Source organism: Seriola dumerili, unplaced genomic scaffold, assembly GCF_002260705.1.
Source record: "Seriola dumerili isolate Sdu_G_001 unplaced genomic scaffold, Sdu_1.0 BDQW01000052.1, whole genome shotgun sequence".
NCBI classification, from domain to species: domain Eukaryota; kingdom Metazoa; phylum Chordata; class Actinopteri; order Carangiformes; family Carangidae; genus Seriola; species Seriola dumerili.
The window spans coordinates 2,694,435-2,708,740 of record NW_019174307.1 but is presented as its reverse complement, the minus strand read 5'-3'; the positions used below and the strand labels follow the sequence as shown (position 1 = coordinate 2,708,740).

Sequence of the window (14,306 nt, the reverse complement as noted above, 5' to 3'; positions counted from 1 at the left end):
GATATTTAGTATAGATTGATGGGCAAAATGGCAATTTGATCAATTTCCAATAAGGTCTAAAACATGATAAAGTGAAGGGATCTGAATACTTTCTGAAGCCACTGTTAGTACCATGTACATGTTGCTGACCTAGTGTGTATCGTTACATTAGAATAATTACATTTTAACCTGATTGTTTCAGTTTTTCCACGTATGGAAAAAAAAATGAATGAGTTTCTCCCTCAGGGTCGCCCTGGTGTAAATGGATACAAGGGTGAGAAAGGAGAGTCAGGAGGTGGCGCTGGCTATGGCTACCCAGTAAGTATTAATATCATTACCAGTAACTACAGTAGGCTGACTTGGCAGTTGCAGAAGTTAAGTAAAGACAGTTTGATATCATCTTGTCCAGCCCCCAGGCAATCTCAGAGTGTAATGAGGCCACAGCCTCAGATGCCTCAAAAAGTTGTCATGAAATACACTTATTTATTGAAAGGAAGAGAGTCTTGCCTGGATAGCTAGCTTGTTAGCTTATTTTCTTTCAATTAACTTTCTTTGAACCAGTAAAGCCTCACTGAGATCTCTTTTCAAGTGGTATTCAGTAGCTGCTTATATTTTGAAGACATTATTTACAGAGTTCTAGTGTTGTACCGTCTTGGGTTTTCAGAAACATAGCTACTGTTTAATTCAACAAATGTCAGCTGTTCCGCTCTACTATATAAATACTTATATTTTTGAATAAAAAAAGCCACTGTGTTAAATGTTGATAGACACTTACATGTATGTAGATATATACCATTTCTAATGAGCATCCTTGATCTGAATCAAAGCTGTAAACGACTGTCTTAAGTTACTGATGATGTCTAACCAATGCCTAATGAGTCATTTTGTATCCACACATCAAAAAATGACAAAGAGTGAATAACTTTGTTTTCATTAGGGAGTGCCTGGCCCACCAGGACCACCCGGACCACCCGGATCCCCCGGGCCAGCCATTCCTTTAGATCGCTTCAATGTGAGTACACAAGTTCCCAAACCTTGTACCTCGATCCAGACATTTCTATGGAAACCAGTTAGAGTTACTTGTAGATTGTACCACAAAGTTAATGTCTGTCATGTACCATCTGTTGGCAGAGAACTAAACCATATTTCAGTCAGTCAGACAGACAGTCAGCCATTATCCCGTCTGTTTGCTCTGCTGTTAAAGTTTTGCTGGCTGGTGAAAATAGTGAGTCGGTTCCTTATTGCATAATGTAACTCAAACCTTAGACAGATCTTTTTCTCTATTGTTGCTGTGTGTCATTGATCATTTTTTTTCTTTCTGTTCTTAGCGCTATGATGAAACTTCAAGGAATTACCCAGGTATGACCTCCCAACACACAGTTTGTTGTTTTAGCCCCACATACATAAGACTGTAAGACAGAGAGGGCTCAGAACAGAGAAGTTAAGTCAACGTGGCAGTGAGGGAAGAGAGATTTAGAAAAGGTTTAAAGTGTCTGCAGAGATAAACAGTTCAATCTTAATTTCAGTCTGATCCAGCTGCCTCAGCCTGGTGGGGATATGCACTGTATTGTCAAGAGATTAAGCTGTCAAGTCTTACCAGATCTGGAGAATGAACTAATAAAACATAGCTGGCATCCCTATCAATGAATCAGAGTGTCACAGTTTTGCAGTGCCAGTGTCATATACACGTCCTGTGTGATACTGTGTCCAACTTTGCAGTGTTAAATCTTGTGTTTTGTTACAGTAGTTAAAGGGGAGAAAGGAGAGCGTGGTGACCGAGGGCTTCCAGGAATCCCAGGTACGTCCTGGACTTACACACACTACCATTATTACATACACATCCACTGCACTGCAGGACTGCTTTGAAGTGAACTATTAGTGCTTAATTACTAAAATGTCTTTGTTGTGTTTTTTTTCTGTAGGAACAGCTAATTTTGATATTTACACATTCAAGGTAAAGCAGCTTCTTGCTACACAACCGGTCAGTTTTATGAGTATGCTGGATGAACTGTAAGAAAAACTCATCATAATGTTCAACTGTTTCCAACAGAATGAACTGAAGGGAGAGAGTGGAGATCCAGGCGTGAAGGGAGAAAAGGGAGAGCCTGGTGGTGGATATTATGATCCACGTTTTGGAGGAGTTCAAGGCCCCCCAGGGCCTCATGGCAAACCAGGCCTGCCAGTGAGTTCTGAGAGTAAAATGTCCATCAAACCCCAGTTTGTCAAGAAGCACAGGACTTCTGTTGCACATGTGTATAATAAGTATATGAAGTACAAAAAGTTGTTTGTTGTAAAGTGCAGATCATGTTAAAAGTGTCTGCAATGTCCCAGTAATGTAGAGTTTTCTCTTTAATGTCAGGGTCCAAAAGGAGATTCCATAATGGGCCCTGCTGGACCCCAGGGACCACCAGGGCCACCAGGCATTGGTTACGATGGACGCCCCGGTCCTCCAGGACCACCTGGACCTCCAGGAGCTCCAGGCTCTCTTCCTGGAGCATACAGGCCCAATCACCGTAAGTTTGAATACATTACACGCTCCTGAGGACACTGTTAGAGCTTTTGAAGGATGAATGAAATACAGCTTGTAAAGTTCTGAAGAGTCATGCTGTCCCTCCTACAGCTAGTGTGGAGGTGACCTTAAGCTACTATCTACTGCTGCTGCACTAAGTTCACTGGAGCTTTTAACAAGCCAAATCATTAACAAGCTTTTGTTTTAATATGAAGCCGTCAGTGTCCCTGGACCTCCTGGTCCTCCTGGCCCACCTGGAACTCCTGGTCTCACCTCTGGTGTAAGTACCATCACTGTATTTTAATAATTGCCCTACTAACCTGGAATACTCACTGTGAGTATTCAGCAGACAGTTCCCATCACATACTCATAATTCATAATGATCAGTCTGTGTATTGGATAGAAAATGGCACCCATTTCTTAATTATTCCTGTCATTCCTACCAGACACTTAATATCCTGTATATTTGTTTTCCACAGGTTACAGTTCTGAGGTCGTATGAGACAATGATTGCTTCTGCCAGACGCCAGGCAGAGGGCAGCCTCATCTACATCATCGACAAAGCAGACCTCTACTTAAGAGTACGAGATGGACTGCGGCAAGTCATGGTACAGCAATCTACTTTTCACTTATGGAACTTTTAAACAGGCTTTAATACTATGGACCATACCACATTGCTTTGATACAGTTTATAGACTTTAAAGCTGCTGCTCTACAGATTTTTGTCCACTAGGTGAAAAAGAAGTTTAGACCACTGCTGCCATATCCCCGCTTTATAAAACTAGTCTAACACGTACCAACTAATACATCAGGATGCTAATATTGTTTTTGTTTTATTTTTACAGAAATATTGGTATTTTTTGTAGATGTGCAAAAAGACACATCTAAATTAACCAGTAATAAATGTTTCAGCAGGATTATATGCAGATATTTACTTGTTTTATTTAATGTGTCTTTATTTATAGTTATTTGAAATTTGATTTTACTGACACTTACTGCCTAGAATTTACTGTTACTGTTTAACAACTATTGTTCAGCAGTTTATTGTAAAATATCTTTACTTGTGTCAAAAGCTTTGTTTAAGTTATGTGTTTATTTCAATACAGGCATTTGATTTAATGTTAATATACACATATATTCAGATCAGGAGATTAATTCATTGTGAGTTGAGATGTCAGTATTTATTTGCTTTGTATTTTCTCAGCTCGGAGAGTACAGGCCCTTCTTCAGAGATCTGGTGAGTTAAACTCAACAAAACAACAAAATAGAATAAAGATATTTTGACTGTTTCATGATTTTTCAATCTTTGTTTTTCATTACAGGAGAACGAGGTGGCGGAGGTCCAGCCTCCCCCTGTGATCCTGTACCCCCAGTCCCAGGACCAGTCCCGCAACAACGGAGCTGGCCATTACTCCCAGGGTGGTTCTGCCATACGCCCCATTGAGCCCCCCCCACACCCACCTGTAGACCCCAGATACCCCCCACAGTATGATCCCAGGTTCCCAGACCCCAGACACACAGGTCAGACGGACGGAAGATTAGCCACCCAGCAGACTGAGAACAGATACCCTGTCACTCCACAGAGACGACCCAGCCCACCTGTCCCACAGCCCGGTGTCCACGTGGGCACATCAGCATCAGGAGTGAGTAGAGCCAAACCAGGAGAACATGAATTACTTCTTTATGAAGGATAGTTTACTTTAATGCAGGATACTTTAGTCTAAACCCTGAGGCTCAAGTACTTAACATTTCACATTCAATAAGTGAGTGATTATTAAGAGGCGTTTTAGTTGATGGGATAATGCACTTGGTGGTGGGGGGAGGAGGAGAGAGCAGTGCAGCACCCTTAAAAACAGTGATGATGATGATGATGATGATGATGATGATGATGATGATGATGATGATGAGAATGTAGTCTGTCTATCTATCTGACAGGAAGGTTATAAGTGATTTGGGAGTGGTCTCTGAAAAAAATTGAACAAACTGGGTAAAATTCAGCAAAAGAAGGAGCAAAATCCCCCAGAAAGATTTGTGACAGTGAAGCAGCCTTGAACTTATTGGGGAGGGAATCTGCTCCCGCTCTTGTTGTCATTATTCTGTGTATAAGGAACACACACTTTCTTTCCTGCTCTGAGAAGAATGTAGTAAAGTGAGTACACTGATTGGACACATGGCTATGAGGGGGTAGATGGAGAGGGGAGTGTGGGAGGAGAGGCAGCTTCAGTCAGAATAGTCACTGATAGCTCATGTTGTCTTTAACATTAGTCATGTTTTCCTGGAACTGAATTTTTACATCTGGTATTTTCTACAGAAGAAGGGTCATATCCTGATGTGACTGATGTGATGTAACGAAACAAACTTTATTACGTTTATTAAAACAATTCATACTGATGTGTCGCAAGAGCAGGTCAAAGAAAGGCTGCTGTTCTAACATAAACCTGTCTTCAACAGCTGCACCTCATCGCCTTGAACGCCCCTCAGACTGGTAACATGCGAGGGATCCGCGGGGCAGACTTCCTGTGCTTCCAGCAGGCTCGAGCTGTGGGCCTGAAGGGAACCTTTAGAGCTTTCCTGTCCTCTAAGCTTCAAGACCTCTACACCATCGTCCGCAGGTCGGACAGGGACAGCTTCCCCATCTTGAACCTCAAGGTGAGATACTGCTGCTCGGGAATCGGAGATATACTCCAAAACAGACAGTGGGTGTAGCTGTGTTTACACTACACCCAAAAGTGAAGATGTGCAATGTGCAATTTTCAGAGGTCCAGCTGTAGCTCTGACTACTTTTATTTAAAAGGTTTCCTGGAAATGTTTAGAGTGTATATGTAGTGTGTATCTTGCTGCTCCTTACGATGAACAATGTATGAAGGAGAAAAATAAAATTTTGAACATTATATTTTTCCCTCTTTTCAGGACCAAGTGTTGTTCAGCAGCTGGGAGTCTATCTTTGGTGACAATGCAAGCAAAATGAGGGAGAATGTACCAATCTACTCCTTTGATGGCAGAGATATCCTCAGGGACAGCGCATGGTGAGAAAGATCAGTACAGCATCCTGTGCACTAACATGTAGCTGTTGTAGGTGTAGTAGCGTAGGTTAAGTTAATCTGCAGTTACAGTTTGTACATTCAGTTGGTTTTGTATTTGTAGAAGTACGTGTGTATATAATGTACAGTGTATGTATATTCTGACCTGTGTGCTTGTTTTGTACCTTGCCACAGGCCAGAGAAAATGGTCTGGCATGGATCAAACAACAAAGGCCACCGGCAAACAGACCACTACTGTGAAACATGGCGAGCAGGCGACCGCGCTGTGACTGGTCTGGCATCATCGCTACAGAGTGGCCACGTCCTGCAGCAAACCTCCAGTAGCTGCTCCGGCTCCTACATCGTCCTCTGCATCGAGAACGCCCTCATAACGCACTCCAAAAAATAAGTCCACCGTCCTCTTTTTTCTTTTTTTTTTTTTTTTTTTTTTTTTTTTTTTTTTTTTTGTTCTGGGCCCTAGTTAAACACAGTTTTAGTGTCCAAGCAGACATGTTTTTTTTAAAATTCCCTGATAACGCGCCTTGTGAACATGCAGCGTCCAGTGAACTGGCCCTGTGGCTCTTTGCCTGGCAGAGACGCTTTGCATCGTCTGCTCCTCCCCTCCATAAACGCCAAAGAGATGGGTCGAACAGAGGGGTGTTGGTCCTTTTTCTTGGGGGCATTGGCACATATTTTCTTCAAGGGGTGGAACAACAGCGGAGAAGCTGAATGCGTTCTCAAATTGTATCCATTTTTTAAAATTCTGTATATTACATGTTTGTTGTTTGTGTTCTTTTTTTGTTTTGTTTTTTGTTTTGTTTTGCTTTTTTTTTTTGACGTTATCAATGTTTTACCTTATGAACTGTTTTTAAAAATGCTATATCCATCCTGTTATTTTATTTTATTTTTTTTTATTTTAGGTATGGATCATTTCCACATTTTTTACAATCTGATTTTAGAATTGTGGGTTATGATGGGGTACAGCGAACTTTTAAGGACTATTTTAAATTTAAAGAAGATAATAGATATTTATTTTTAAATGAAGTTATGTAAGAACAAAAAATGATTAGGAAAAATTAAAAAAAAAAAAAAGCTAAATACCCTCAATTATAGTCTACACAGCACAGAACATTTAATTCTTTTTCAAAAGAGCTTCTGATCAGAAACTGTGCCTTATTACACAACCTGGACTGCTTTTCACAATAAGCTCATGTAGTCTACCACGTCTTTTCTACACATTATTCTACCAATATGTAAATGTTACAGTGGTTTTTACTCCTTCAGATGCTTTTACTTCAACCCAAATTTAAATGATCTTGTTGGATACAGACATTACTGTAATGAATAATCCCACATCCAGAGGGCAAGATGAGCCTTTTGAATCTAAAATGATTATTTTCCCTTATACCACTTTATAAAAACCAGAAAACCAGTGAGTAAGCTGGAAATGATTAGTTTGCTGCTAATCTTTGTTGGACTGATTGCTGTCGCGGGTGATAGGGACAGGAAAAACCAGTATGTTAAGGAGGCAGTGTTTTTGCAGTAACCTTGCATTGAATTTCAGAGACTAACCTGGCCTTAGTGCTACTGATGTCTTGACTGAACCTGTGGATATCCACTTTTATAACAAAATGTGCTGTACTGTTTCTCCCAGGCACTGAATTAAAGTCTTTTTCAACCACAGCAGTAATGTGATGTACTGTACATCAGCCTATGAAGTGTGGTGAATTATTTTATTCACTGAACCACATGGATCCATCTTATGATGACCTTGATGCATTTAGCCGCCCTGACCAGCAGTTTTATGTCCTACTCAGAGGGATGCTGCTGTGTTGACTTCACCACAAATCAGTTTCTCCAGTGACAGCTCGGTCATACATCATCTAGTGAACTTCACAGTCAGACTACACCCGTTAGATAATTCAATCCAAATCAATCATGAATATAGAACTGATATTATCTATTTATCATAACTGTTGGACTGTGTTCATGTGGCACTTCATGCAGGTTGACTGGGTGCACTTGTGTAACCTTGATAGCCATGACTTTTTTAGCCTTTTTTTTATGGATTTGTTAAAAACGAAAGAATGCCGCGGCCGTGCAGTGGTTCGCGCTGCGGCCTCACAACAAGGGTTCGAACCTGCTGGCCGACTGGGGTCCTACTGTGTGGAGTTTGCATGTTCTCCTCATGCCTGCGTGGGTTTTCTCCAGGTACTCCGGCTTCCTCCCACAGTCCAAAGGCTCCAGCCCGCCCAGGTAAGCAGTACGACTAATGAATGAATGAATGAACAAAAAATATACATCAACACAAACTTAGAATCCATGAATGTGTCTTGATTTTGAGTTAATTAAAGTAATTGTTGGAAAGTTAATTGCATTGTTAAAGGGGAACATCAAGTCTGGTGTGTGGAGATAGAAAGAAGCGAGTTAACCATCCCTCAACTAGCCGCAACTATCATAACACACCTGAATCTCTTATCAATCTGTCAGAGGCCGGGTCGAATTGGGGGTAATGTAAGCCACAGATTTTGATTAAAAAAAAAAAAATGTGTGGGATGAAAAATTTTGTATGTGCTTTATCGATTTTGATGCTTATTTCTCTGTATGTTGTGACTCCGACTCCGACAGGGCAGCTAAATCAGTGGAGTGCTCTTTAAACTAATTAGGGCACTAATACAAACTTGCCTGAACATGTCAACACTGACATTTTTCTAAATGAAATTACCAGGCAATCATGAATACATGCGCTGTAGGTCCACAAGTAAAGTGGATTTTTAAAGAGAACTGAATTAGGTCACCAGTCATTGGCGATGGCTTATGAAATCCCCTTAAATCTCTTCTTTAAAGTTAGGAGGCGTTTCAAGATAATACTTGATTAAGAAGATTAATTTGAATTATTCAGAGTTGGCCTAATTTGGTAGTTACTCTAAAATGATATGCCCACCATGAGAGAGTCTCAGAGTTTCTTACCTGTAGGTCGTCTTGTTGGATAGTAGCTTATTTATCTTTCTACATGCAGCCCAAAACATCCATGTAGCTGCAGATAGTGCTGCCATAGCTGTCACACAGCTAGTGAAGTAGCACTATGATGATTAAATAATAAGCTAAATTATAGCATTCAACAGCAATGACATGGTTCACCAGCCAAACACAATGTAGTATTTATCACTGATGTATTTCAAGTGCTCAGCCAAGGTCAACCATTGACATTCCTCTACATTTAGGTATACATTATGTCTTTAAAGAGAAAGACATAGTGCAGCAATCAAATGAGCCCCTTGTCCACACTCTATAGGCTCACCCACTCCTCTCTGCACAATGGCATTGTCAAATTTGCATTTAATGTTATAGGCCACTTACAGGGTTTTTCCTGGCTCAGAAACTACGGTACTGAGGCAAAACTGCAGAGCGACCTTTTCTTGCCCTTGACAGGTTGGGGTTCAGTCCTGGCAGGTTTTCTAAAAGTAGAAGTCAAGGTCCCTGACAGTTTTGGGAAGTACACTTCCTTTCTTCATAAGATAAGAACATTTTTGGCCACTTGGGAGCCGCAGAAACAAATTGTAAACACAACTTTGTCATATCTTCACCTTTTTAGTTGATAATTATGACTAAACATTCAGGAGTTCAAGAGCTACAGAGAAACATCATCATTCATTTGGAGCTGGGTTTGTTTCGTCTCGGCAAATGTGAGTCAAACTTTCTTGTTCACCAGCTGGTCTTTAACTGTGTCTGTGTGCTGTTTGTCGCTGAGCAGGTACAGCACAGTGGCATTTTACAGCTTTTTCTTTAAAAACAGCTGCTACTGCGGCATGAGGGGTGGCATGATGGTGTGACAGCGGTGAGAGTGAGCCAGAACAGTGAAGTTGTGGACCAGACAGATAAATAAAGAGGTGAAACTCACGATACAGTCCTGTAAAGTCGAGAGAAACTGCGGATTTGTGTGATTTTTATTTTATCCCTATGAGCCACCCCTTTCACTTTGTCACATTGTCTTCACATTGTCTTTTGATTTTGTTATTATTATTATTATTATTATTACTATTATTATTATAACGTGAAGATCAAAGATGGGGAAACAGGGAATTCTGGGCAGGACCATTTTATTACTTTTGGACAGGGCCAGGCTGTCGATGGTGCAGACATGCACACACGCCCTTGTTTTGACATAAATGCATGAACTTACTGAGGGGTACAGTATGACCAACAGAAGTGAGGGCCTCCAGCTCCATGCTAGCCAGCATGACTGATGGTATTGCAGGCTGCTGGCCACCTTGGGATTGCAACCCTCCCAGATGACAGGTGTGGATAGCAACAAAGAGGATGCCTCCATCCTGTATCTGTCTGGGAAATGGGCATAGATGTGTCTGATTGATATAAAATAGGCTATAATATTTGGATATTTACTTACACTGGCTTGTTTTTGAGTTATGTACTGTGGAATTTTAAAACACAATGTTGTATCATCAGTGCTTTTATGTTTACGTCCTTTCCATGATTCATTTCTGTTGTAAAGTTACTGTATATTTTGGAGAAGAAATGAAGGCCGCTGGACATCAGGAAAGAAAGAACAATTATTTTCTGTATTAATTAGGTCTTTTGCCTTATAGCACATGCACCATGGGACTGTGGAGAATGTCTTCATGGCACAAATGAGTTATAGCAGCTGCACAGCATAATTTTCTGTTCTGTTATTTTCACACATCCAAATGACAAAAATAGAGTAAGGTAAACACTGAATATCAAATGCAAAAATAAACCAGCTGCAGGTGTGTTTAGGGTTGCAAACTCAAAAAAAAGTTGTTCTGAAGACAAAGTATTGAGAGCGGGAGTTGGGGTACTGTATTACATGTCAGCAAGTCTAAATGCAACAGGAAGTACACATATAAAAATATGAAATTGCCCATAACAATTCCCAGAACACACTGCTTAGTAAGCTGTTTTGTTTCACTGTATATCCTAAAATATTTAGTCTACCAAAAACACAACAGAGGTAAATTCGTTTGTAAAACTCACTGTGGGAAAAACTAATCACAGCACTGGCACTTCTAGGCCTCTAGAGAAGGTCAAACATCAGCATTTTAACTGCCATAATTGATCATTTTCATTTCATGATTATTCTCCTCTAATTCTAATTTTAGCCTAATTTTCTATCAAATTTGCCTGAGAAATTAAGGGGTTACTGAAACCATGAAAATAAACCATGAAAACAAATTTTTATTTTTTTTGTTTTAGGTTGTTTTTTTGTTGTTGTTTCAGAGAAAAGACAGAGAAAAGGTTTGTTCGCTCACTTATTGGTCAGGAGTTTCTAAACTAATGAAAACAAGTACACCCACAGCTCCCCAGGCCAGAGCTAAAAAAAAAAAATTGGTTTCATGTTGGAACAAGTGACACTGTGGATTTACAACCATGCTATCAGCTCTGTGTGGCTGTGCTAACACGCTGACGGGATAGATACTGTGTATATGGTTCAGGTTCACCATGTTAGGTTAGCATGCTAACATTTTCTAATTAGCAGTTAACACAAAGTACAGCTGAGGCTGATGGGAATATCATTAGTTTTACAGGTACATGGTCAAAATCCAAAGTACAGGCTTGCTTAAAGTGAAAGGCTGAGCTAATGCTAGCACTAGAGGAAAAGTGTTATCACCAAAATTATCACAATTCATTCTGACATGACATGAATGTCTACAACAAATTTCATAGCAGGCCATATAGTTGTTGGGACCTTTCACTAAAAACCATACATGTCAAATTCATGGTGGCACTAGAGCAAAAGTCAGGGGATCACCAAAATCATTAGGATTCATACTCTGGGGATCATGTACATTTTTTCAGATATTTTTTTTTAAATGCTAAACTATCATTAGCATGAAAATGTGTCCTGAATATATAAAATCACAAGGGGCCAAGGCAAAATAGAACGAGATAAAAAAGTGGTCTGGTACTACCAAATAAGTTTCATTATTCGAAAACACAAAACCACAGAGTGCATTACTGGCCGTATACCATGGCCTCTAAAGCAACTAAAAAAACAGAAAAAAACACACACAAAGCCTCTTCATAGACCTGGGGTTACAATTTCTGTAACCATCATTTTAGTGTTCTCTGTGCTCAGTCTATTGATCTTATCTTTTACTGTTTACATATCATTATGTGTTGTATTCACTACAATCATAGAAAACACTGTTGTACACATTATTTAGGCTAACAAGTAAATATGCCTGTAAATATGCAATGAAATCTGCATTACCTTGCTTTTGAGACAGACATTTTTGCTGCACTTTATAATTTCATGGATGTGTATGATAAACAAGCCTATACTTGAAGACACAGGACAGCGAACACTGTAAAAACTTTGCTGGGATCAGTTTCTTTCGTGTTTGACACTTCAGTAAAACTCAAGCAGAAGTTGGTATGAGATATGTGGAGCCTGAAGGCATCATCTTCAGTGACATGTCATTTGAGAATCAAGTGTAGCTGAAAGGACAGAGGCCACATTTATCCATTCGCCCACCCCATGATAAAAAAAAAAAAAAAAAACAGCATTCCCTAAAAATAATCAGTAAATACAGTCTCTCCCCCTTCAATTTCATCAAATCTGCCTCTTAAGCATCTCAGCCCACTGCGCGTCCTTACGAGAGCTATAAGGCTTATATTAATTGACTGGGGGGGCTCAGTGTCGCAGCAGGGTCCCTGTTAGAAAGAAAATAAACTAGCATAATAACTCCTTTCCAATTCCTCAGTGTCCCCGGTTGAGTAAATCTTCAAGAAAAAAACATAACTCAGTGAGTGGCACATTATCCATTTAAGTCTTCTTGACTGACTGAGGTTAGAGTGGACGGGGGGTGGTTGGGATGTAACAACCCACAGCTGGCTTTGCTGCAGAGTGCTATCACACTGGCTGCCTGGGGAAAGCTATATTTAGTGGGCGCTAAGTAATAACTAAGTACGGTGAAAAGATCCAGCGACAGTAATGATACAACAAGGTGACAACCAGATATTGTGGGGACCTAATTACTATCGGGGTGGAAACGAGAAGCCACAGTTTCAGATCTCTGGACCGTGTTTATTCGATGCTGGTGACTCACTGTCACATTAACCTAAATCTAACAATATGTTAACGCTGCACCCATGGTGTTGTTACAAAGACGCTTTGTTTTCTGACCTTCTAATGTGTTTTTATCTGAGAGAGGAGATGCCTTGTTTTACTGTGATACCAACCTCAGCTTGTATGCAGGAAAGTAAGTGCAAGTGTGTGTGTGTGTGTGTGTGTGTGTGTGTGTGTGGACTGGCTGCCATGAACCATTAGTAAATGTCTTCAAGTATCACCATATTTAATGCATTCTTCCTCTAACTAGACCAACATGTTTTCCCATCAAATTAAAGGGCAATAAGGAAGCCTAAAGCAACATTTGTGTAGTGACTGAAGTACTTAAGGTCTACTGCAAGGCTTTCGCGTTTCACTGACATTTAGATAGATAATGAGCAACAATCTCCTAGTCTTTTAAATCCCCCTGTGAATCTTCTGGCATTTAAGTCTATTTTTTTTCCCTCTTGTCTTTAAATATTTGATGAGGAGGATGTTATCTAGAGTGGATATTCCTAGCATTGTGAAGATAGGCTTGACCACTTCATCATACTGTACATCATACTCTCCTTTACCACCGGTATAATCCGTGTGGGCCTTTTGTCACCTTTACACAAGTATCACAGTGGAGGTAAGGCCACTTCCTGTCAAAACGGTCTTCAGGGACAAGCTTTTTCTATAAAGGTTCGAAAGATCATGATTTATCATCTGGCCAATTCTGATTTTCTATTATGATTGCATGTCCCGTAATTGATGCAATTTAATGAATGCAATCTGTGCCTGTGCATTTGTCTTAATGCATATTTTATGCATTTTCCTGGATGAAAATGTCACTTGCTGCACTGAGGAAAAAGACTTCCGCAGCTTTTGCCAAAACTCTGAGCCAAAAAGTAGAAGCCTCTTGGAAATCCAGTTAGTCTTTGTTACTATTCATCAATGAGCAAATCAAATCAAGCCAGTATTTATTAGGGTTTTTATGATAAACTACAAAGTAAGCATTAAAACAAGCAACTGTTGACATTTATCATGCTTCTGCTTTTGCATCTCCTCGCTGACGAGACCTCTGTGATGGTGTAATTTAGAATTCACCCGGGTCAGGTCCACAGTGCTGGTTCACAGCTACCTCACCAGCCTCGCACAGCTCACTTGCCGTGGCCATCAGTGCAGCTGGCTACATATTCGATATGACATCTCCTTCCATCTTCTAATGAATTTTTTATGTCTCTTCCTCTCCCACTCACACGCAGATGGGGCTCGTTTCAGCCCCGTTCTGTAAAACTATGCTACTGTAAACGACAGTGTTGCCTATGGAATCTGTGACCTTTCTGCTCTGTTATTGTATATTGATCGCTCTACTGCAGGTTCTGTACTGAATGTATTTGCCAGTGGACGTTGTAAAGCACAGCGTCGGCTCATTCACAAGGTAATTTGCAGTCACTGTTCAGTGATGTTAGGATGCAAACTGAAACACGAAACAGTCATATCCACAGAATAAATATCAATGAAATGATTTTTCTGCATGTATATACCGTTATACAAGCAAAGACTCCAGTATGGACTAATTTCAAGAGATGTTTTTGTCTCAGGCTTCTCCTGTGTATCGATATCGATTTCAAATTTCTGGATTTTACTTTATGCTAAACTGACAGTTCGATGCCGCACTTGTGCTACGCGTATCTGACCAAGTTATAATGCAGGCGGGTATCGACAG

At 40.2% G+C, this 14,306-nt stretch overlaps 1 protein-coding gene across 1 annotated transcript in view; it reads left to right on the top strand.

Annotated features, from left to right (window-relative positions):
- col18a1 (collagen type XVIII alpha 1 chain) overlaps positions 1 to 5,928 on the top strand; it is a 39,635-nt gene extending 33,707 nt beyond the window's left edge. Inside the window, exons 28-41 of the mRNA XM_022740591.1 lie at positions 226 to 297; positions 917 to 991; positions 1,308 to 1,338; positions 1,724 to 1,777; positions 1,902 to 1,933; positions 2,030 to 2,161; positions 2,339 to 2,492; positions 2,704 to 2,768; positions 2,968 to 3,096; positions 3,693 to 3,725; positions 3,811 to 4,131; positions 4,940 to 5,137; positions 5,399 to 5,514; positions 5,704 to 5,928. Of these exons, the coding sequence (XP_022596312.1) occupies positions 226 to 297; positions 917 to 991; positions 1,308 to 1,338; positions 1,724 to 1,777; positions 1,902 to 1,933; positions 2,030 to 2,161; positions 2,339 to 2,492; positions 2,704 to 2,768; positions 2,968 to 3,096; positions 3,693 to 3,725; positions 3,811 to 4,131; positions 4,940 to 5,137; positions 5,399 to 5,514; positions 5,704 to 5,917 (1,626 nt within the window). The 3' untranslated portion in view covers positions 5,918 to 5,928. The remainder of the gene's footprint in view (positions 1 to 225; positions 298 to 916; positions 992 to 1,307; positions 1,339 to 1,723; positions 1,778 to 1,901; positions 1,934 to 2,029; positions 2,162 to 2,338; positions 2,493 to 2,703; positions 2,769 to 2,967; positions 3,097 to 3,692; positions 3,726 to 3,810; positions 4,132 to 4,939; positions 5,138 to 5,398; positions 5,515 to 5,703) is intronic.
- Positions 5,929 to 14,306: the final 8,378 nt, after the last annotated feature.